Consider the following 25,439-nt stretch of genomic DNA (forward strand, 5'->3'; position numbering starts at 1 on the left):
ATGAGGACAGGTCAATTTGCATATAATACATTATTCAAAATAGAGCTAGAATATCCCTATTATTTACTCAATCCTCAAGTAACAAAAAAACATTTTGTCACGTTCCGTGAAGCTGGTGAAGCACCAGCCGGAGTGTAGCGGAGGCTGGGTGCTTTGATGCAGGGCTGTTGCATGGACAACAGAGCAGAATGAGGCCAATGAGTAAAATTAAATCTTTTAATGGAAAAGCCTGATACACAGTAATGGTGGTGATGATACAATGATGATATGACTGGAGATTAGGATGAAGGAACTGAAGATGATGAAGCCAATGAGAATGAAGATATTGCTGAATGAGGTCGTGGCTGCAGGAGGACCAGGGATACTGGACCATGGATGGTAACCGTCGGGACGTGAGGAGAGAGGATCACACCTTTGGGGTGTTAGCCTTAATGTCCATATAATCCCTATAGGCGGCAATGGAGAATCCGTGGTAGTACTTGGAGAATGCAGTGGACGACCAGCAAGAGTAGGAAGATAGGACGGCTTCACACGAAGAACTGGGAGTCAGGCTGTAGCTGTGAGTAGCTGCAGGAATTGTCAGAAGATGCACAGTGAGCTGCTATCTGTAGGACAACATTGTACTGACTGCCGGTCTGGCCAGGCTTGTCAGTATTTATGTGCTGAGCTGCGAAGTGATTGGCCGGGAGGATGACATCACGGTTAGTGCTGCGAGGCATAGGCTCCAGGAACCAACAAGATGGCCGCCGTCTGTAGGGCGACACTATTCAGCCGGCGAGGAATACTACGTGGAGGCGCTGCAGCTGGCGCATCTTAACCTCAGGCCTAGGAGGACGCCATCATGGCGGATCCCGCCTCACGCCGCCTGGAGCCAGGACACTGCGGACCAGAACTGACACCCGGAGAAGGGTGACAGAGCGGCAGAGCACTGCAGGCCGGGGCCGGAACCAGAAGCGGAGGTGAGCGCCAAGGTGGAGGACATAGCGCCAGGGCACTGTAGGTCAGAAACAGCACTGGGAGTGAAGGTAACTGCAAATGGTGGTTGTGACACATTTATCATAGGGTCTGTAATTGACCGATTGCACCAAGGCCATTGACCAGTAGGTCATTAAATGATTCATTCAGTGGTGTAACAATAGCCCAGCAGACCCCGCAGTCGCGGGGATGTGCTAAGTAAGTGTGGGCGCCGGGGGTCTGTGGGGCTATCGATCCGCTGCACTGCTGCCGGGAACAAATACACAAAAACACACAAGTGGTGGACACAAATTGTCTTTCTAATAAGGATGTGTGGTTCACTCCTCTTTCGTTGAAATAATACTCCTTCACCGGTATCAGCTTATAAACACGGCAAAAAGATGGGAAGAAGTTGGTAAGTGGTTGATACACTATAATAAATCAACAGGTTCACATGCGGTTCCCTTCTGACTGACCTTTATCACAGGCCCTAAATGCTCATAAAGGTATCTTTAATGTCTCCCAATTTCTTTATCTGGATAGCTCTGCAACAACCCCTCAGAGTGTATGCTCACCTTAGGGATATGCCCTATGTTCCTCAAAAGGTGTCTTTAATCCCAAATCGCCAATAGGATGATACTCCAGTCTTTGTTACTGAAAAGCAGGTAAACTTTATTCCAAAGTCCATTCACCATACAAGGTTAAAAACGATTTAAAAAGGTACATTCAAAATACATAAAAAAGACTCAGGATTCCAGCCACTACTTCACCTCTGTCACCACCACCACTCGCCCGGGTTTTGAGGGGGGATGAATGTCCTGTAGATGGAACGCTGAAAGTAGGACAGCAGAGGGTCTGCAATGGTGGTCTCCTGGCTCCACAAAACACCAACGCGTTTCGGACCTGTATTGGTCCTTTTTCAAGGTGTGGAGACCCTGGTTGCTTATTGGGTATTTATACCCCTTCAGCTATCAGGTTACAAAAAAACGTATGTAAACAATGGCACGGATTGTTCTGGATTATCAATTTCTACATACCATATTATACTCATACAGCATTAAAAACAAATCAATAAACATTCTAAAATATGGTTCCCCATTATAGAAACAGAATACATAAAGCTCAGATGCTAAACCATCACTATAATCGCGGCACTCCGGTACAGATTTTTCTTTAGACACGCGTCACACTCGTATCTTCATCTGGCCGCAATTTCCTGATTATTCAGTGGATGCGGAAGTGAGGTGAACTTATGGTGCCGGTCTTTGACACGCAAGCCGCCTTCATTGGAACGCACTGCTTCCTGTTCAGAGAGCTGTTCCCTTGTAGTAGATCATACGTGTTGCCCCGGAGAGGCAACACGTCATGGGGGCAGGGAGCAAGTCTGACATCACTTGCCCCCCCCCCCCCCATGCTGGAAAACTCTGTGATTCGCGGGCCGCGGAGAGGGGGCGGGGCTTAAATGACGCAAAATGCTGTGATCACGTCATTTTAGCCCTGCCCCCTCTCCGCGGACCCGCAATTTCAGGTAATTCCACCAGCGGGCAAGGGTGGATCGGGGGCAATTAGCAGAATGCGGGAGACTTGCCTACCTTCCCGGGGGGGCCGGGAGGCGGACCCGATTTCTGGGAGGCTTCCGGCCATTCCGGGAGGGTAGGCAAGCCTGTAGTACAGGGGTGTCCAAACTTTTTGCGACGAGGGCCAGATTTAGTGAAGCGTAAATGTGTGGGAGCCGACTATTCAGCCTGACATTCTTTGAATCATTAATCACATCAGAATGGTCCCCCACTCTGCCCCCATTCACTCTATGTCCCCCAGCCTGCCCCTCCTTCACTGTATGTCCCCCATTCACTGTATGTTCCCCACTCTGCACCCATTCACTCTGTCCCCAAGCCTGCCCCCCTTCCCTTAATGTCCATCAGTGCCTCCATTCATTGTATGTCCCCAAGCCTGACCCTCCTTCACTGTATGTCCCCCACTCTGCCCCCTCCCTTCTATGTATGTTTCCCAGCCCATTGTGTGAGCCAGAGGAAGGAGAGGCAAAGCAGGCACTACAAGGACAGGAGATGCTTGGGCTCCCGCTGCTGCCCTCCTCAGCTCTGCATGTTACGGGAGCAAGCTTCCCCCTTGCTGCCCCCCTCCCCAAACACTGCTGTCACTGTAATTGTGGAGTAGGGTGATATATACGATTGCAGCAGCAGGGGTAGGACACCAAACACATCTGACTGTGGTGGCCGGCACCTCCTCACTGCAACAGACAGCAAGGTAAAGGCGCGCTCGCCGAGGCCCCACCTTCAGTGTCCTGTGCTGTGCTTCCCACATCTGATGCTCTGCCCGCTTCCAGCTGGAGGCTGCGGGCCGCTTGAAATGACAGCAGGGGCCGCATTTGGCCCCCGGGCCTGACTTTGGACATGCCTGCTGTAGTAGATAGAGGAGGGCTATGGAACGCATGTGTACCGCATTTTCAGGAAGTGGTGTAGCCAGTAAAGTTTGATATCAGTTATCGATTCACGCAGATCCTCATTTACGAGTATTACATGTAAGATAAATATGACATATGTTAGAATTATGACAATCTCTTACAACAGTGGGTTATTGTACATATATATTCTTTTATATTCAATGCTTTAATGTGACAATGCTGGATGAAAAAATTTAAAGTGACAGTGCGATATTTAACAAATACAGAACACATGCTTATAAGAAGCATTTTAACTCGAAGTCCATATTGAGGCCTAGCGGGGATAATGTTTTTAAAGTGAATATTTTTTGCATCTCTATCCGTGCTAATTTTTGTTCACAATCATTCATCCGACCACTTTAAAAAGACCCATCAATGTGATATTGGACAGCTAATCTCTTTTTGTGGGGTGAAATGAATAAAGTCACACTGGCGGGTGAATGATTGTGAACAAAAATTAGCACGTACCAAATCGGAAATAGGACTGCCAGAGAGCTGCCAGGAAAGTTCAAGGGAAAACTGGTCCGACTTCTTCCTCAGACAAGTCAGACCAATGTATAGGGGGCCTTTATCTGTAAATGGTAACCTTTCACATGATACTTAGGGGGACATTTACCAAAATGGATTCGTAGAAAAAAGGTGTATTCGTAGGGAGAAATACACCTTTTTTTACGAATTTGTATTTTCGGGATTTACAATCCCAAAAATACAACAATTCGTAGTCCTAAAGATGGAACATTCGTATTTGTATTTACAAATACGAATGTCTACACCATCGATAGGATGGTGGTTTCTGATTCTGATTTACTAAGCAGCCGTACTGATAATACGGCTGCTTAGTGGTGTAAAACACCCACGCAAATACGACAGGAAAATAGAACACCATTTTCCTGTTCTATTTGCGTTTTAGCCTGCACGGATCAGTCAGATCCGTGCAGGCTTCAGTGTAAAAAAATAGAAAAATTAAATAAATAAAAAAAAAAACGGCGTGGGGTCCCCCCCACAGCCGAAACCAGCACCAGGCTGACAGAGCCTGCAGCCGGTAATTAAAAATCAGGGAACCCGGCAAATAGGGGTTCCCTGATTTTTAACAACCAGCCCCAGGCTCCTGCTCTGGGGCTGGTTCCCAAAATACGGGGGACAAAATGACTAGGGGTCCCCCGTATTTTAAGAACCAGCCCCAGGCAAAACCAGCCAACAGGGTAATGCCACAGCCGGGGGGAGACTTTATGCAAGTCCCCCCGGCCAAAGCAATAACCCTACCGACCAGTCAGCCTGGCAAGGGGCCCTGGGGGAGTGGGGACCCCCCCAATAAAGGGGTCCCCCCCCTCCAGGACTTACCTGACCAGGCTGAAGCCTGGTGCTGTCCTCGATGCCCCTGGGAGGCATCGAGCTGATAGCGGTGTAAAAAATAGAACAAACGATTGTTTTTTACTGTGGCACTACAAGTGCCAGCAAGCCTCCCCAGCAAGCTGGGACTTGGAGAACCACATGTCCCAGCCTGCTGGGCATTAAAGGGCCCGCTGGGTCTTGTAGTGCCACATTAAAAAAAATAGTTAAATAAAACACACTGACACCCATTTTAAATAAAAGTTTAATACACACATTACACACATACTGATACTTACCTATCTTGATCCCGTTGGTAGGTCGCTGGCTCCGGTGTCGGCGGCTCCGTGTCGGCGGCTCCGGGGCGTCCTGTCCGAGGATAATCCATGTTGGACCTGTGGAAGGAAATCCTACTCACCCAGGTCCTGCATGGATGGTCTTCTTTCTTCATCTGTCGACATCCAGGTCTTCTGACAGCTGCTGACGACTTCCAGCAGCTGTCGGCATCTTCCGCGACGCTCCCCGGCTTTCAGAGCCGGAGAGAACCTTCCTCTTCGGCGTCTGGGCTCAGAATGAATTCTGGCCAATCAGGAGCCGCCTAGCCGCCTAGCGGCCAATCAGGAAAGACCTTTGCAGGACCTGGGTGAGTAGGATTTCCTTCCACAGGTCCAACATGGATTATCCTCAGACAGGACGCCCCGGAGCCGCCGACACGGAGCCGCCGACACCGGAGCCAGCGACCTACCAACGGGATCAAGATAGGTAAGTATCAGTATGTGTGTAATGTGTGTATTAAACTTTTATTTAAAATGGGTGTCAGTGTGTTTTATTTAACTATTTTTTTTACTGTGGCACTACAAGACCCAGCGGGCCCTTTAATGCCCAGCAGGCTGGGACTTGTGGTTCTCCAAGTCCCAGCTTGCTGGCACTTGTAGTGCCACAGTAAAAAACAATTGTTTGTTCTATTTTTTACACCGCTATCAGCTCGATGCCCACCGCCCAGGGGCATCGAGGACAGCACCATGCTTCTGCCTAGTCAGGTAAGTCCTGGAGGGGGGGGACCCCTTTATTGGGGGGGTCCCCACTCCCCCAGGGCCCCTGGCCAGGCTGACTGGTCGGTAGGGTTAATGCTTTGGCCGGGGGGATTTGCATAAAAAGTCTCCCCCCGGCTGTGGCATTACCCTGCTGGCTGGTTTTGCCTGGGGCTGGTTCTTAAAATACGGGGGACCCCTAGTTATTTTGTCCCCCGTATTTTGGGAACCAGCCCCAGAGCAGGAGCCTGGGGCTGGTTGTTAAAAATCAGGGAACCCCTATTTGTCGGGTTCCCTGATTTTTAATTACTGGCTCCAGGCTCTGTCAGCCTGGTGCTGGTTTCGGCTGTGGGGGGGACCCCACGCCGTTTTTTTTTTTTTTTTTTTTATTTAATTTTTTTTTACACCTTGCAGCCTGCACGGATCTGACTGATCCGTGCAGACTGCCTACAAATAATTCATATTAGCAGCCGTATATACGGCTGCTAATACGAATTCCTATGACATCGGAGGGTTACAAAGCAGTCGTATATGACTGCTTTGTAAATTCCCCTCCGTAACACGACTTTGCATACGACTGAAACAGTCGTATGCAGTCGTAGGGAAAATACTAATACGAAAAACTAGGTTTTTCATATTAGTAAATTTCCCCCTTAATCTCTTTTTGTGGGGTGAAATGAATAAAGTCACACTGGCGGGTGAATGATTGTGAACAAAAATTAGCACGTACCAAATCGGAAATAGGACTGCCAGAGAGCTGCCATGGAAGTTCAAGGGAAAACTGGTCCGACTTCTTCCTCAGACAAGTCAGACCAATGTATAGGGTGCCTTTATCTGTAAATGGTAACCTTTCACATGATACTTACCCTCAGTATCACAGCTTATAGCTGGGGTAGCAACTCCAGTCCTTGAGATCTACCAACAGTTAATGTTTTCGGAACTTGTTTCCTAGCACGGCCACAATCTTGGGCATTGTGTACCTTTAAGTTAAGGTACACGATGCCCACGATGGACACGATTTCCTTTGAAATCAGGTCCATTTTGCCAGCAAAGGAAAAATCGGGGGCATTGCGTCGGTCGGGGCCATTAACATTGGCCCCGACGCGGGAGAATCGCGTTGGTCTTGTGCCATTATAATGGCACAAGATGAGATGGACTTGATTAAGTCCATCTCACATAGTAAAAAATGTGAAATGGGCCAATATGACCCATTTCACATTATTTATGGCCCCGTCATCACCCCACAATTGACGTGAACCCGAAGCGTGGCGAGCGCAGCAAGCCCGCGAGGGGCGGCGGTGCACGTCCTCCAACCTTTTCATTCCCCTACTATCCACGTCGGCGTGGAGTTGAGAATATAAAGTGTGGCGAGCCACCGAGCCCGAAGCGTGGCGAGCGGACGCGTATACCTGTGAAGTTATACGCGTCCCCTCGCCACGCTTCGGGCTCGGTGGCTCGCTGCGCTCGCCACACTTTATATTCTCAACTCCACGCCGACGTGGATAGTAGGGAAATGAAAAGGTCGGAGGACGCGCACCGCCGCCCCTCGCTGGCTCGCTGCGCTCGCAACGCTTCGGGTTGGCGTCAATCGTGGGGTGGGGTTCACGGTGTTAAATTGGGGGTGTAGGTAATATTTTACATTGAATCCAACGTAAAATCGGGTCCCAGGGACCCTATTCACATTTGATTCAATTAAAAAATCGGGTCGGTCGCATCGCATGCGACCAAATCACATGCGATGCGACCGACGCGATTTTTCCGACACGACCACCCCGATGGAAATCGGTGTGGCCGTGCTAGGAAACAAGTACCATGTTTTCTAGATCTCCTCACAGATCCACCTGTGGATCTTTTAAAATGTGTCAGTGAGTAACGAGTGCACCTGTGCAACAGCTAGGTCTGGAGTAGCCAACCCTAGTCCTCGAGAGCTACCAACAGTGCATGTTTTGCAGGTCTCTTCACAGAATCACAAGTGAGCTAATTAGCTCCATCTGTGTATCTTTTAAAATGTGTCAGTGATTAATGAGTGCACCTGTGCAGCAGCTAGGTTGTCTGGAAAATGTGAACTGTTGGTAGCTCTCGAGGGCTAGGGTTGGCTACCACTGAGCTAGGTTGTCTGGAAAATGAGAACTGCGGTAGCTCTTGAGGACCGGAGTTGGCTACCACTGGCTTATAGGGCTTTTGTAGATGAGTTTGTGCACTGCAACGCTTGTTGCTGTTTATCATTGTGCATTTCAGACTGGCTGATTCTTGGCTGTCATTTCCTCGCCATCATACTTTAATATGAAAAATGATTTCTCATTTAATAAATTAGAGTTTTCGGACAAAATCTACATATCTGTTGGCCTGCTTCAGTGGCGATATTATTTCAGAGATGAAAATGCATAGTAACACCAGTATAGTCACGGCCCCAAGTGAACAGAAATAGACGTTCCAGCCAATAGCAAGACAGTTTGGAGGTATGTAAAAGTATATAATATAATTCATCTATTATAATATAATAAAAAAACTTTTAAAAACAAAGTCAAAAGGTATAAAGTGCTTATCTTAGTAAGGTAGGAGGCTAGAACCTACCTTACTAAGGGCCTAGTAAGGTAGGTCCTAGCCTCCTACCTTACTAAGTTAAACACACGTTTTTATTTTTATTATTTCTTACTACTAGTCTTATGCAGTTATGTGATATACTGTATATATTATCCTGGGATTATTTGGTGTCCAAACCTCAATTGAAACCTATTTTTAATATCACTGATAGTACCTGGAGTTACTACACATGGGTTGTATATATGTGTAAGTAATTCACAGTATATAACAGTATATTATATTACAGGCTGCGGGCCAGACCCATTACCCCTCAACTGCGTATAAACCATAGCAGCACTGCACTACCGGTAGTTTGCAGCCGCGTCTGGGCGTGACTCACGTCAGGCCGCGTCAGCTGACTGAGACCAGGAACCCGGAAGTAACGTGTCATGTCACGCGATCACCAGCACGCTCGCTACCGCAGCCGCTGCAGTGCTGAGCCAACTGACAGGTTTCCGGGAGTAGCTGCGGGAGTGGCCGGTGTGTGGGAGGCTGATAGAGACTCGGGGGAGCACCAGCAGCCACCGCTATCTGTGATTGGAGGCTCTTGTGCTGAGGGTCGCTGCATTCCACAAGTGAGTAGGGGAGCACTATGTGAAGAATGGGGAAGTGGTAGCAGAGTGCGGGATGGGTGGCACGAATTGCAGGAAGCGGGGGAGGCCCTGTGAGAGATGGGGGAAGGGGCTGCACAGTGGGAGATGGAAGAGGGGGGCTGGCACAGTGCGAGATCGGGGCATGGGAGAGCACAGTACGGGAATGGGGTGCACAGTGCTGGAATGGGGGAGAGTCACTGTGAGAGAAGGGAAGGGGGAGATCAGGGGATAAGGGAGCACAGTGCAGTATAGGTGAGGACAGTGCGGGATGGGTGGAGGGGGGGGGGGGGGGCACAGCAGGGGATGGAGGAGTGCAGTACGTGATGATGGTACCTGCGATCTAGTAGGATAGGCATTGAATGAACTGTCAATCTCTGCAGGTGAGAGCTCATCGCCGTAGCCCAGGAGTGATCTGCGATTCATTTTCTAAGCGATCTAGTCGGAACGCTTAGAAATGGGGTGAAAATCGCCCCTGTGTATGACCTTCTACACTGCAATTTAGATATAATTTTCAATACACCATACCCCAATCTTAAGGAGCATACACAATGAGCAATAGCCGCTCATCCAAGAAATGTGTGTGTGTGTGTGTGTGTGTGTGTGTGTGTGTGGGGAGGGGGTATGGCTTTTATAGCAAGACCATATAGAAAGCCATCCACTCCAATGCTCATCTGCTGGTGATACCAGCGGCTCCTAAACACTGCGGTGCAATGCGATCTAGTTCAAAAAGTACGTGCTGCACATATATTTTGTATCGTGTGATGCACGGGAGCGTGCATCGCCTCTAACGGTGCAAAATGTACCATGTATGGGCACCATAAATAACCCACAAAAAAGCTAGAGGAAGGGCTGCTGTTCATTTACGCCGGAGAATTTACATCAGTGGTAGGTGTATACCGGCAGAGTGTATAATAAACTTCGAGGACTGGTGCCTCTTCTACACAGACAGGGCCGCCTTCCTTAGCCACTCCCCTCACAGACTGGATAGGCTCCCACAATCCCATCCAGCCCAGGCATCCTCTTGGAACCCTTTCACCCCCAATCCTGTCCAGCTGGATACACTGCCTCTGGCAGTCCTACTACCCCACTGATGCCTGCTGTCAGCAGAGCCGGCCCTAGGCTTGGAAGGCATGCCCCCGAGCTTTCCAACTGCTCTAGGCATTTTCCTATGCCTAGGGTCAGCTCTACCCATGGGACAAGGTCACAAAATGTTATTCCCTGGGAGGGGAAGAGGTCATCGCTGCCGCTGGTTGGTGAGGACGGAGGGGGAGCGCTGCCGCTGGTCATTAAGGGAGAAGGGGGAGAGGGCAGCACGGCCGCTGGTCAGTCACTAGGAGGAGAAGGGGGGTCGGGCACTGCCCAGGACCAGATTCTGCTTCCTCAATCCCTGCAAAAAATGTGTTGAGCCCTGTATTATGTAGTAGCAGGGATGGGAATGAGACACCGGTACTTGTGTATTATAGCGGCGCCCATCACATCGCATACCAAAAGGCATGCGATGCAATATCGCACAATGTCATACAATTTTAAAATTGTATGACATTGTATATGGCATACAATGCGATGCGATTAAAAATTGTATAAGCACCAAAATGGGTGCTTACAATGTTAAATGCACCCCCACGCCACCCCCCACTATAAACGTGAACCCGAAGTGTGGCGAGCCCGCGAGGGGCGGCGGTACGCGTCCTACGACCTTTTCATACCCCACTATCCACGTCGGCGTGGAGTTGAGAATATAAAGTGTGGCGAGCCCGAAGCGTGGCGAGCGCACGTGGATATCTGTGAAGCCCGCGAGGGGACGCAGATACCTGAAGGTATCCGCGTCCCCTTGCGGGGCTCGCTGCGTTTGCCACGCTTCGGGTTCACGTTTATAGTGGGGGGGGGGGGGTGGCGGCGTGGGGGTGCATTTAACATTGTAAGCACCCATTTGGGTGCTTAAAAGCACCCTTTAGGGTGCTTATACAATTTTTCATCGTATAGGGGGCAAAAATCGCGTCGCATCGCATGCCATCGGGTGTACGGCATGCAATGCGATAAAAACATCGTACGACCAACATCGGGGGGCACCGCTATAATACACAAGTACCAGACACCTTATCTGTGGGATTGGTCGGAGATATTCAGAAGCACAATGGCACTGTAAGTGGCAGCATTGGCACCCCACAGCCCTTAATTATTTATAGCATGGCATACTGTTTGTACTTGGCTGTGTGTATATGTGGCATGGTGTAGTAGTGTCTGTGATGTAGTAGTTTGTGGCATTGAATAGAAAAATAGTCTATATCGTACCGCGTGTTCGCCCTAAAACACTTTAATTTTTCTCTCCTGCTGACAGGAATGGCGTCTGCTGATCTCAGACAGGAGCTGAACTGCTCCATCTGCCTGAGCATTTATACAGATCCCGTAACACTGACATGTGGACACAACTTCTGCCGGGCTTGTATTGATCGTTTGCTGGATACACAGAGGGGGTCTGGCGCTTATACTTGTCCTGAATGCCGAGCACAGTTCAAGAAACGCCCATCATTGATACGGAGCATAGCTCTGTGCAACATTGTCAGGCGATTCCCATTTACTCAGCCAGATCAGGAGGAATCTGGGATCCTTTGCTCTTACTGTATTCATTCTCCCGTATCTGCTGTCAAATCCTGTCTGCATTGTGAGGCCCATCTGTGTGACAATCACCGGAGAGTACACAGTAGCTCAGTGGAACATGCCTTATGTGACCCCACCACTGCCCTTGGGAACAGAAAATGCTCCGTCCACAAGAGGATCCTGGAGTATTACTGCACTGAGGATGCTGCCTGTATCTGTGTGTCATGCAGACTGGATGGGGAACACAGAGGGCATCAAGTGAAATTACTGGATGAGGCCTCTGAGAAGAAGAAGGAGAAGCTGAGAGATATTCTGCAGAAACTGGGCACAAAAAGAGCGGAGACTGAGAAAAGGCTCCAGAGTCTGCAGGAGCGCAGGAGAGAAGATCAGGGAAAAGCGGCTGGCGTAGCAGAGAGGGTCACTGCTCTGTTTAGAGACCTCAGGAGACAGCTGGAGGACCTGAGGCAGAGAGTTATGGGTGAGATCTCCAGGCAGGAAGAGAGCGTATCACTCTCACACTCTGACCTGATCCGGCAGCTGGAGATAAAGAAGGACGAGCTGTCCAGCAGGATGCGTCACATTGAGGAGCTGTGTGATGTGTCTGATCCAGTGACTGTCTTACAGGAACCAGACATAGGTGATTTGTGTGATACTGAGAACAGAAAGAGGCGTCATACACAGGTCCATGAAGGAGGAGATCTGGATGTGGGTCTAATCCCAGGGACATTACACACATTATCTAATATACTAAGAGGTATAAATACAGGGATCTATGTGCAGGAAGCAGCAGGTACATTAATGAATGAACCCAAAGCTGGTAATACAGAGTCTGATATAATAAGAAGTATGAATACAACGGTCTACGTGCAGAAAACAGCAGACATATTACTGGATGTCGCCACTGCTAGTAATTACATACATGTTTCAGGTGACGGGAAATCTGCCTCCAGGTCAGATATAAATCTGTATCATCCAGTAACACCAGAGAGATTCCACCTTTATCCTCAGGTTATAAGCACCCAGGGATTGTCCTCAGGGAGACATTACTGGGATGTGGAGATCGGTAAATCATCATGGTGTCGGGTGGGGATGTGTTACCCCAGTATAGAAAGGAGAGGGGGAGACTCCTACATTGGAGGTAATAACAAGTCCTGGTGTTTGGATCAGTATAACAATCAGTACTCTGTGAAACATGACCGCTCACAGATAGAGCTGCCTGATGTCATTAACTGTCATAGAGTGAGGATATACCTGGATTACGAGGCAGGACAGATGTCCTTTTATTCTCTGCTCGACCGGATCAGCCACTTATACACCTACACCGCCACCTTCACTGAGCCCCTCCATGCTGCATTTTGGGTAGGCAGGGGGTGTATAACTATATCGGGGGGGGAATCCGGATCTGTGAGAAATCTGCCTACAGACTGGTGACCTCACAGGGACTGGAAATCAATTGATAAAACACTTCCCTACTCTAATAGGAGTATACCAGTCCTGGCCAAACTGGTTCTCTAGCTGTAATGACACTACAAGTCACAGCATGCCCTGCCACCGTTTCGCCAGAATACTGAAGGAGGGAATCCCAACCCTTATCCTCCCTTCCTACAGCCTGACCCTCCCCCTACTCCTGTAGCATGTTCCCTAGCCCACCCCACTAGTGCCTAACGACCGCAGCCTGACCCCAACCCTCCCTTCTTAGTGCTTAAATCTAACCCCCCTACACACACACACTCACACACACACTCCTGCAGCCCAACTGTAACCTTTGTCCCCCAACTAGAGTCTTAACCCAACCCCCTCTCCGGCCTGGTGCATAACATAGCTCTGTTTGATTCTATTGGCTTGGTGTATGAATGGGGATGGGAGTGTTGACTTTAAAGCTCCGCCCACTAAGTTCTATAACTTGTTATGAATATGTACAGAAAGGGAACTGTCTGTTGATGTAATATATTAAAAATAGTCATCTTAGTTATAAAATACACATAAACATCAAAGTTGTAAGTTAAAAAGAACAGAACAGTAGTGTTATATCTTTTTGTGTTGAGAACAGAGACTATAGAGTGTAATATTGACTGTTTTGTTCATCAGTTTCTGCATCTAGTGTGTATACTTCTAAAGGCCCCCACACATTTGGGTCGATTTCACCTGTTCCCGATGGATTGGGCCAAGAAATCTGCCCGGCAGTGGGGGAAAGGGTCCCACTGGATACATAACAAGTGAAAGGACCACATGCGATCCTACCACCCCTTATGGTACCAGGTGTTCGCGTGGGATCAGGGGGCCTTAGACTGCTGCGGTAAATCGCAGTAGTGTATGGCCTGCTTAAATCTGTTGCAATTTTTATGATTGAGGCAGATTTATTTACAATAAAAAAAATGTGTGTTTTCTCAACTTTTTTGCACTTTTGTTTAGTTGTTGTATCACCTGAATGCAGTCAAGTGCTTTTGGAGCAGTTTTCATGAAAAATTGCCCAAACTCTTTAATTCAGATTTTTTTTGTTCGTAACCAGATTGCTTTTCCCATACTGGGAAATGTGATCTGACTGAATGTATATGAAAATAAAATTGTAAAAGAATTACTGCAGTGAGCCCTGTGATAATAATGCCAGCTTTAGCTGGTGAATAAAAGGGCTCACTGCAAATTCCCAACCCAGGCACCGCTTTCTCTGCTTCTAGGCAGCGCAGGGACTGGGCCAGTGTGATCAGCTGTCTGTCCAATGCTCACAGTGTAAAAAAAAAAACGGTATTTGCGTAGTGGGCTATTCAGGGTAGTGAAATCGCATTGCATGCCATAATTGTATGGCATGCGATGAGATGCGATTTTCCTATGCGATGCGATTTTCCTACTGCTCTCTCAGTGAATACATTAAAAAAATAGGGTGTGATAAAAAAGTTGCATCGCATGCCATTATTGTATGGCATGCGATGCAATGGGGTGTGATAAAAAATCGCCTCACATGCTATTATTGTATGGCATGCGATGCGATATCGCTTCTGATTGGACATATAATAATGCCAGTCAATGTGCTATACAATTAAATGACATATAATGTCATTTATTTACGCACCCCCCACGATCCACGTCATCCCGAAGCGTGGCGAGCGCAGCGGAACGTGTCCGCCCGACCTTTTCATACCGCCACTAGCCACATCGGCGTGGAGTTGATTTTATATAGTGTGGCGAGCGCAGCGAACCACCGAGCCCTGAATACATGTAACATAATACCCGGGGCTCGCTGCGCTGGCCATGCTTCGGGCTTGCTGCCCTTGCCACACTATATAAAATCAACTCCACGCCGACGCGGATAGTGGGGGTATGAAAAGGTCGGCCGGATGCGCCCCGCCTTCGCTCGCCACGCTTCGGGATGACTTTGATACTGGGGGGGGGGTTAAATAAATGACATTGTGTAATTTAATGGTATAATACATTAAATGCCATTATAACAGGTAAAATCGCATCGCATGCCATACAATTATGGCATGGGATGCGATTTCACTACGTTTGCGTACATAGTAAAATCGGGCGCCGTGATAAGTACCAAAAAAAGCTCATACTCCCCTCCCCAGGGTCTGGTGATCCCTGCTCTGGTGAGGGCTGACAGTCATCAGGGCATTCTGCTCCCTCTCTGACCCCCGGTGCAGTGAAATGGTGCAAAGCAGCAGCTCACTTTACTGCGGCAGAGATTGCAGTAGCAGGGTGGTGGGGCATCATCTTGACGGGAAGGGGTGCCAGCAGCCTTGGTTGGGACAGCTTTCTCGCTAGTTCTGTCCCTCCTAATTGATACATCCATGCAAAGTAAGCATTATTGCATTGTGGATTGGGCTGATATCACATCACATCCGTTCAAATACAAATCCATCAGTTCAAATGCTCACCGGAAGCTTTAACACCAACTGTTTATTACTATGACTATTTTTTATTATGTGCTTATTTGGCTGTTTTTTATTATCTTAATGCTGTTTAGCATTAAAATGTATATATTGGCACCTTAAAGTGGTTTCCTGTGTCCAACACCAGTTTTCTGCAAACGACAGCGGGACATATATCAGGGTAACTTGTTTTTTTTTTCTGTTAAAAAGAACAGTAGTTATAAAAAGAAGACCGTATGTAAAACATGCGGTTGAACATTAATTTTGTATAAATTCTCACAATTTTTCAAGTATATTGTATGTTTGTACTTTGAAGAATAAAGAAGTCTTTCTACTGCAGAGAAAATGACGTAATTCCTGGTATAAAGGCGTGGTTTCCCCCGCAAGGCGACAACACCTTTTTGTCAATTGGCCTTTTGTTTGAACGGCTGACACATCGATGGAACAGTGACCAGCGTTGATGTATTGTGGTGGCTGTGACACTGAAGAAGCAGAGTTTCCGTTTGTTCTATTCCCAACTGTTAGGCGGGGGTACCAGAACTCCGCTAACAGCACCAGTGTCTGTGTGAGGGGGCACCTCTGTGTACAGTGAAGCAGCTGCTGCAGCAAGAATCGCTGGGTAGTGGTAAGACCGGTCCTGGACGGTGTATATCAAACATTCTATGTCCCTACTAGCTCTACAATTCAATTGTTGTTATACCAGTTGATTGTATCACTTGCATCAATAAGAATATCTGTTAATATAGCCGCCGGCAGTATCCGCAGTACTGGTTACTGCTTTCTAACTGTTAGGCGGGGGGGTATCAGACCTCCGCTAATAAAGCTGATTGTAAGTCGTGCAGCAATCAGTATATCTACTCTTATAGCTGAGCATTATCTGCAGCATCCATTGTATTCATACTAGATGTCAGAATCAACTTTATTGGGCAGGTATACTTGCGTACACTAGGAATTTGACTTGGATTGCTGTGCAACAGCCAGTTAGGTACAGTTAAACAGCGACAGATATATGAACAAATACAGGTATACGCTAGAAGTACCCTGGGGGATATAGACGCAGGGAACACATACCTGCTGAGCAGCACAGCGCCTAGGCAGCCATCAGCGGCGCAACTGGTCGCTGCAGCAGCCAGGTAGGTAACACAAGCAGAGACAGTAAAGTGATCATACAGGGAACACATACCCTCCAAGCTGCACAGCGCCTAGCCTGCCATCAGCAGCACCACTGGTCATAGCAGCAGCCAGGTAGGTAACAATACAGCAGGGACAGTACAGTTATCACACGGGGAACACATACCTGCTGAGCAGCACAGCGCCTAGTCAGCCATCAGCGGCGCCACTTGTTGCAGCAGCCAGGTAGGTAACACTTAAGCAGAGACAGTAACATTATAGCAGAGACAGTACAGTTATCACACAGGAGACACAGGGTTACATATGACTGAGTGCACAGTTCCTAGGCAGCCATTTGCGGCGCCATCTTGAAGGGCTCAACATGCCATCTTCTGTAGGGAGAGCCAGTGTGAGTTGTGGCGGGGGGGTCAGTCAGTAAGGCCGGGGGTGAGTCAGTGGGGACGGGGGGTGTTTAACCCGGAGCTATATGTGATACAAACTCTACAGATTATCTGTAACAAGGGCATTTATACTGTCCAATTATTAGTGTGTGTCCTACCCCTAGGATATATATCACATTAATCTAAAGTGCCAGTTTTTGCCACACTGGTCACACAATCGGCCACATATTCTCCTGAAAGTCTCACATCATGCTCATAAATTACAATTGAGGACCATTTGTCCTCAAGTTCCGCCTCCCTCATTCTCCTTTCTATCATATTCCAGAAAACACTGCTCATCGCCCAATCAAGGCAAACCGCATATGGGGGAGAGCAGCGTGCCGGTAAATCAACAGACAGTCTATACTTTCTACCCCAAATAACTTTTGGGGCACACTCATCCACCACTGTGGGAATCACCACTTTGCAAGGGCATATTGCCAATCAAAGGGCTCCCCAGCTTCGTGGAACGAAGATACCCACTGTTTCCTTATCCCATATGCCACTGTAACTTGGATCAACTCACTCACTTGCAGGGATTGTTACATACAATCCATGTACAGCAAGCAGCAGCATTTCCCAAGTAATCAATACTTTCACCACCACGTTTTCTTTTCCCTGCTTTTTTTCCCCTACACTTTGGGGGTTATTCTGATTCACTCGGAAAGGCGCAATCACTCTCTAATGGACAAAACCCATATGCACTGCAGGTGGGACTGATGTAACATGTGCAGAGAGAGTTAAGGTGCCCATACACGGTCCGTTTAACGGATCCGTTCGGCACTTAATTAGCACGCATCGGATTGCATCCCTAGTGCATGCCTTGTGCATGCACTGTGATCCGATACTTTTTGTACTAGGTACACATCGTATGTGCAGCACATACTTTTTGTACCGTACGATGAGTTACGCGGGAGCGCGCATCTCATAGTACAGAATGGACGGTCTTATATAGTGCAGCAGATTCCGTTACAGCGTCTTATATAGTGCAGCAGATTCCGTTACAGCGTCTTATATAGCGCAGCAGATTCCGTTACATTGTCTTATATAGCGCAGCAGATTGCGTTACAGCGTCTTATATAGCGCAGCAGATTCCATTACAGTGTCTTATATAGCGCAGCAGATTCCGTTACAGCGTCTTATATAGCGCAGCAGATTCCGTTAGTGTCTTATATAGCGCAGCAGATTCTATTACAGTGTCTTATATAGCGCAGCAGATTCCGTTACAGAGTCTTATATAGCGCAGCAGATTCCGTTACAGAGTCTTATATAGCGCAGCAGATTCCGTTACAGTGTCTTATATAGCGCAGCAGATTCCGTTACGGTCTCTTATATAGCGCAGCAGATTCCGTTAGTGTCTTATATAGCGCAGCAGATTCCGTTACAATTTCTTATATAGCGCAGCAGATCCTGTTAGTGTCTTATATAGCGCAGCAGATTCCGTTACAGCGTCTCATATAGCGCAGCAGATTCCGTTACAGCGTCTTATATAGTGCAGCAGATTCCGTTACAGCGTCTTATATAGCGCAGACGATTCCGTTACAGCGTCTTATATAGCGCAGCCGATTCCGTTACAGCGTCTTATATAGTGCAGCAGATTCCGTTACAGTGTCTTATATAGTGCAGCAGATTCCGTTACAGCGTCTTATATAGCGCAGCAGATTCCGTTAGTGACTTATATAGCGCAGCAGATTCCGTTACATCGTCTTATATAGCGCAGCAGATTCCGTTACAGCGTCTTATATAGCGCAGCAGATTCCGTTACAGTGTCTTATATAGCGCAGCAGATTCTATTACAGTGTCTTATATAGCGCAGCAGATTCCGTTACAGCGTCTTATATAGCGCAGCAGATTCCGTTACAGTTTCTTATATAGCACAGCAGATTCCGTTACAGCGTCTTATATAGCGCAGCAGATTCCGTTACAGTGTCTTATACAGCGCAGCAGATTCTATTACAGTGTCTTATATAGCGCAGCAGATTCCGTTACAGAGTCTTATATAGCGCAGCAGATTCCGTTACAGTGTCTTATATAGCGCAGCAGATTCCGTTACGGTCTCTTATATAGCGCAGCAGATTCCGTTAGTGTCTTATATAGCGCAGCAGATTCCGTTACAATTTCTTATATAGCGCAGCAGATCCCGTTAGTGTCTTATATAGCGCAGCAGATTCCGTTACAGCGTCTCATATAGCGCACCAGATTCCGTTACAGCGTCTTATATAGTGCAGCAGATTCCGTTACAGCGTCTTATATAGCGCAGCCGATTCCGTTACAGCGTCTTATATAGCGCAGCCGATTCCGTTACAGCGTCTTATATAGTGCAGCAGATTCCGTTACAGTGTCTTATATAGTGCAGCAGATTCCGTTACAGCGTCTTATATAGCGCAGCAGATTCCGTTAGTGTCTTATATAGCGCAGCAGATTCCGTTACAGCGTCTTATATAGCGCAGCAGATTCTGTTACAGCGTCTTATATAGCGCAGCAGATTCCGTTACAGCGTCTTATATAGCGCAGCAGATTCCGTTACAGTGTCTTATATAGCGCAGCAGATTCCGTTACAGAGTCTTATATAGCGCAGCAGATTCCGTTACAGAGTCTTATATAGCGCAGCAGATTCCGTTACAGTGTATTATATAGCGCAGCAGATTCCGTTACAGCGTCTTATATAGCGCAGCAGATTCCGTTACAGTGTCTTATATAGCGCAGCAGATTCCGTTACAGTGTCTTATATAGAGCAGCAGATTCCGTTACAGTTACTTATATAGCGCAGCAGATTCCGTTACAGTGTCTTATATAGCGCAGCAGATTCCGTTACAGTGTCTTGTATAGTGCAGCAGATTCCGTTACAGTTTCTTATATAGCGCAGCAGATTCCATTACAGTGTCTTATATAGCGCAGCAGATTCCGTTACAGGTTCTCATATTGCGCAGCAGATTCCATTGCGCTTTACAATTGCAAAGAGTGATAAAACAAACTGGGTAATAACAGACAGACTTGGAGGTAGGAGGGCCCTGCTGCAAGCTTACAATCTATAGGGATATAGGAGGGAAACACAAGGACAGGCACCAGTAATAGCATAGCAGTCCCACTTGGTTGCAGTTTTTTCCTTTATTGTATACAGTGATTGTCTACTAAGAGATCCACATAAATCCCAATAGAAAATAACCTTTATATACCTCAATTTATATGTTGTATGTAAATGTATTGGGATTGGAATCCCATTGTCTAATTTTATAATTAAATATAATAAATGTTAAGTTTTATTACCTAAGTGTGTCCCCAAACAAGAGTGCTTTCTCTTTCTCCATTATACTGTCAATTCCTCTCAGGGGAGCACCTCCACATAAACCACTTGTACCAAGGCACTGATACGTACTCATTGTGGACTTGTTATACAATTCCTGCTAATATCCACTTAAGACTGCAACACCAGTGGAGTTTGTGCACAGGTACCTATACTTCCTCCCTTTTTACTATGTGATTACTTTTTTTACTGCCATCAACCCACCGCCCACAGCCCAGGGGTGGCGGAGATGGCCCTGGGTTTCACCTGGAGGAGGGGGGGACCCCTTTATTGGGGAGGATCCCCACTCCCCTAGGGACCCAGCCTGGACTGACCAGCGAAGGTGATCATGTTTTGGCCAATGGACCTTATGTAAAAAGTGTCCCTGGGCTGTGGCATTACATTGAAAAGCATCGCACGGATCTGGCTGGTGGCTTGTATGTATTTGTCTACTGTGAATTTGGCAGCCAAATCCGAATGGCTTCACCATCAGAACGGCAGCTTAGTAAATCTGCTGTACTCTCCGTTCGTATTTTCCAGTGGATTAATGCCGATCCTGTTTGCATCTGTTCGTACAGGGGATTGGCCGTAATCTGCCATTTTAGTAAATTTACCTTTGCATGTCCTGTAAATATAACATAAGGGTGGGTGGGTGGTTCGGGCCTAACGACAATTCCATCTTGCACCTATTTTGTGTTCTTTGGGGCCCAGTATTTAAAACTGCCATCCTGTCTGCCACTGCAATGCCACTCCTAGATGTGCCAGGTGTTTACTACCTCAAAAAAACATTATTGTGAGGTATGTGGTGTTCATAATAGGCTGAAAATGAGTGGATATTAATGTTATTGAGAATAATAATCGTGTTGGAGCAGAAAAACAAATTCTGTGATTTTAGCTGTTTTTATGGGTTCCCCCCAAAAAATACAGATCCAAAACTAAAATCTGAACGGTTGATTTTGGCAAAACCAATCCAGATACAAAACATGTAGGGCAGGCATGTCCAAACTATGGCCCTCCAGCTGTTGTGAAACTACAAGTCCCATCATGCCTTGCTACAGTTCTGCTATGAGGGAACGTTAAAACGGTGGCAAGGCATGCTGGGATGTGTAGTTTCACAACAGCTGGAGGGCCATAGTTTGGACATGCCTGATGTAGGGAGATCCGTATCCTAAACCAAAACTCTAAAAGTGTCCGGTGCACATCTGTAATTTAAAGAAATACAAATTTGGGTTGGAGCGCTGCGCACTCTGCTTATTCGTTGTTCTGTACTACGGTCATAGCTTTGTCAATCATATTTTATCATTGACTAGCAGCAGTTTGTGCATGCACACAGGTCCTTATTCAAACCTGATTGCATAGCTGCACATTCACTGGCCGAGCAATAATGCATCTGGGCCGCAGTGCGCGTGTGTGACAGCATCAGTGACAGAAGTCAGCGAGGGAATTCGGAACCAGCACTGGGTTCCAACCAGGGACGTGCAGTGAGGTAAATGGCTGAGAAGTCCCCGGCAAGTACCAGAGCCAGATTTGCATGCAATGTATGAGCCATGGGGTACATGCCGGCATTATACACAAGTGCAGCAGCTTATGCTGCTGGAGATTCGCTGAGTTTTGATAAGAGATGTGCAGAAAAGGTAGCCAGGTGAGGCACTGCCTCACCAGCCATAGACTTTTAACTCCAGAGTTTTGACTATAAAATTAATAGAATAATAAAAATAAGATTTTTTATATATTCGTACATACTTTATAAATTCAAAACTCCAGCATGACAGGAAAGGCTGTTCCTCACCTGCATCACCCCACCGCACACCACTGGTTCCAACAGCCCTCAGGATGATGGCGCAACCTGGGGAAATTTTTCTTTACAAGCTCCCCTGGCCAATGCATCAGCCCTGTGGCTGTTCAGCCCTGGTCAGGTCCAGGGGGGTCCCCCATCTCCATGGCATTCCCAGTCCAGGCTGAAGCCTGAGGCTGTCCCCAGTGCCCCTGGGTGGAGGATGCATGGCTGATAGTGTAAAGTAAAGTGTTAAAAAAAAGATAAAATAAGGTTGTATTTTGTAAACCACAAGTCTCAACAGGCTGGGCACTTCTAGCCGGGACTTGTGGTCCCACCATGGAACAATACCTAAATAAAACACTGCACATGATTAAAGTATAATTTTATTACACACACCATGAATACATACTTATTGACACGTAGGTTCAGTCCACTTCTGTAGAATCCAAAGGGTACTTGTGAAAAAATATATACTCACCATCCTGCCAGCGTAGATCACATCCTCTTCAGTCCAAAGTAGGCATCCACAAAACACAAAAACTTGACACCAAACAGACTGAGGAGCCGCAAGTGTATTTATCTTTGCAGCTCCCAGAGAATGATGGAATTCCCAGTGACATCACACATTTTCTGCTGAATTAAGCCCATAATCCTTTGACATCTTGCTGGTGGTTGAAGGGACAAATTTACTAAAATGTTATCTAAAATCAGTTTTTAGCTATTATTATTATTATTTTTAGCTATTATCAATATGGAGAACCCTCAAGGATGCATCCTCTCCCCACTTCTCTTCTCCCTCTACACTAACGACTGCACCTCAATGGCGAAATCAGTGAAAATCATAACATTTGCGGATGACACCACTGTTATCGGCCTAATCAAAGAGGGTGACGAATCCTCATACAGACTAGAAGCGGACAAACTGACACAGTGGTGCTGCGACAACAACCTTGTCCTAAACCCTTCCAAAACAGATGGTGATTGACTTAAAAAAGAAACCAAAATCCCTGGCCCCGCTAGAAATATCCAATGCAGAGGTGGCGAGGGTTGAATCCTTCAAATTTCCAGGGACAACCATTACCAGTGACTTGAAATGGGGACCAAACATAATGGGCGTGGTATGGGGTTCCGACAGTCGGGATCCCGACAGTCATTAGCCCGACATCGGGATCCCGACTGCCCGGACTCAGACAGCATGGCGAGCGCAACAAAGCCCCTTGCGGGCTCGCTGCGCTCGCCACGCTGTGGGCACAGTGGCTCGCTACACGAGCCACCTATTCTATTCTCCCTCTATGGGGTCATGGACCCCCACGAGGGAAAATAGCGGGTGCCCGTCGGGCACCTGGCTGTCTGCGTTTTGACAGTCCGGATCCTGATGCCGGGTAAATGACTGTCTGGATCTCAACTGTCGGGACCGCATCCGGCACCCAAACATAACCGCTAATGTCAAAAAAAGCCCAACAGCAACTGTTCTTTAAGCAACTCAAGAAATTCAACATTCCACAGGATCTGCTGTGTGTTTTTGTGTTTTCTACACTGCAATGATGGAGTCTGTCCTATGCTCCTCCATCACAATTTGATATGGGGGGGGGGGGGGGGGGGGGGGCAATGATCAAAGACTACACAGGGTGGTGAGGACAGCAGAGAAGATCATTGGAACTGGCCTCCCCCAGTCAAAGATATTTACTCAGCCAGGGCTAGGAAGCCTGCAGGAAGGATTGTGCCAGACAAGCTGCACCCAGGTTACAACCTAATTGAGATTCTACCATCGAGAAGACGTCAGGTCCATCCCTGTGAGGACTACCAGATCTGCAAGAAGCTTCTTCCCATTAGCCATCCACCTACTGAACAACTGCGTCCAAGCAAGCGAAGTCCTGAACTCTGCCCGTTAAAATAAAATAAACTCTTAGCTACCTCATACTGGTGCTGCTGTGTGTAGTGTACACATGTATACATGGCCAATAAAGTTGATTCTGATTCTGATTAGTTGCTATGGGCAAAATCTCTTCTAAAAATTCATGCTTTAGTCAATTTTATGCCGAACTGACAATGTTAGTCTCTGTTGTATTTCTTTTAATGCTTGGGACACACTGGCCAATTCACAGCACCCCCAATACAGGTGGGCAGTGACGCAGGGGATTTATATTGCGAGTACACACTGAAAGATATCAGTAGCCATATCATTTTATGATGTCACCAGGACCCCTGTTTATTACATGCATTGTTGATGATGTAGTCAATGTACAGATTAGGAATGGCCATGAGTGCACTTGCCATTGATGGAGATTCTGCAAACAGCCATCGATAGTTATAAACTATGTGATGAATAACCATCGATAGTTGTGGCTATTGATGGTCATCCATTCTCTTTGACTGACTGGTACATAAGCCAATCAGAATGGGGGGTGGGGCTTCAGGGTTGTCAGGGGCGGGGCTATGCTCGTGTCCCGGCACCTTGGAAAAAAAAGAAACATTGGGCGAAATGTAATAGGGTGCGTTTTTTTTTCGTATGAAAAAAGTCACACCAAATCGCACATTAAAAAAAAATCGCAATTTTTGCCGCGAATTTGCATATGTAATGAGATGCGAATTCGCGGCAAAAAAGTGCGATTTCGGGCGATTTTTACTCATGAGAATGTGCGCATTTTAAAATATGCGATTTTGAGTTTACAAAAAAACGGCGTGGGGTCCCCCCTCCTGAGCATAACAAGCCCCGGGCTGAAAGAGCCGGTCCTGGTTTCATAAAATCACAGAAACAAGCAAGTCGGGGTTCCGTGGATTTTATAAAACCAGCACCAGTCTCAAGGGCCGGTCCTGGTTCCAAAAATACGGGGGAAAAAATGACTAGCGGTCCCTCGTATTTCAAGAACCAGCACCGGGCCCAACCAGCCAGCAGGGTAATGCCACAGCCGGGGGGGAGACTTTTTATACAAGTCAGCATTCACCCCCTGACCGGTCAGCATGGGCAGGGGCCCTGGGGAAGCGGGGACCCCCCCAAAGAAGGGGTCCCCCCCTCAGAACTTACCTGCCCATGCTGAAGCCCGGGGCTGTCCTCGATGCCCCTGGGCGGTGGGCATCAAGCTGATGATTGTGTAAAAATATAGAAAAACTATTGTATACTGCTGTGGAACTATGAGTCCCAGCAAGCCTGCACCACATGCAGGGACTTGGAGAACCACAAGTCCCAGCATGTGGGGCAATAAAGGGCCCGCTGGGGCTTGTAGTCCCACTGTAGCACAAATAGTTAAATAAATACACACACACGTACAGTACAACTTTATTACATACGGAGCCCATTCATCCATACTCACCTACTGTATGTTGCCACAAAGGATCGGTCCCCTTCTCCAGTAGAATCCACTGGGGTACCTGTGGAGAGAAAACATACTCACAGACGTCTTCAGCGCTTCT

The 25,439-nt window shown here is 47.4% G+C and overlaps 2 protein-coding genes across 2 annotated transcripts in view; both read left to right on the plus strand.

Moving 5' to 3' along the window:
* The window catches only part of LOC146075793 (A.superbus venom factor 1-like), a 262,596-nt gene that overhangs the window by 77,634 nt on the left and 159,523 nt on the right, over positions 1–25,439 (plus strand). The window lies entirely within an intron of this gene.
* Positions 8,721–15,542, plus strand: LOC146075792 (E3 ubiquitin/ISG15 ligase TRIM25-like). Its single transcript, XM_083185390.1, has 2 exons — positions 8,721–8,933; positions 11,290–15,542. Exon 2 carries the CDS (start codon positions 11,292–11,294, stop codon positions 12,978–12,980), a length of 1,689 nt encoding a protein of 562 aa, XP_083041516.1. The 5' UTR covers positions 8,721–8,933; positions 11,290–11,291; the 3' UTR covers positions 12,981–15,542.

Source organism: Crinia signifera, chromosome 4, assembly GCF_055691185.1.
Source record: "Crinia signifera chromosome 4, ASM5569118v1, whole genome shotgun sequence".
Classification (NCBI taxonomy): Eukaryota; Metazoa; Chordata; class Amphibia; order Anura; family Myobatrachidae; genus Crinia; species Crinia signifera.

Excerpts from the sequence above, each read along its gene's own strand:
- LOC146075792 (XM_083185390.1), top strand. The coding sequence starts at position 11,292 with ATGGCGTCTGCTGATCTCAGACAGGAGCTGAACTGCTCCATCTGCCTG.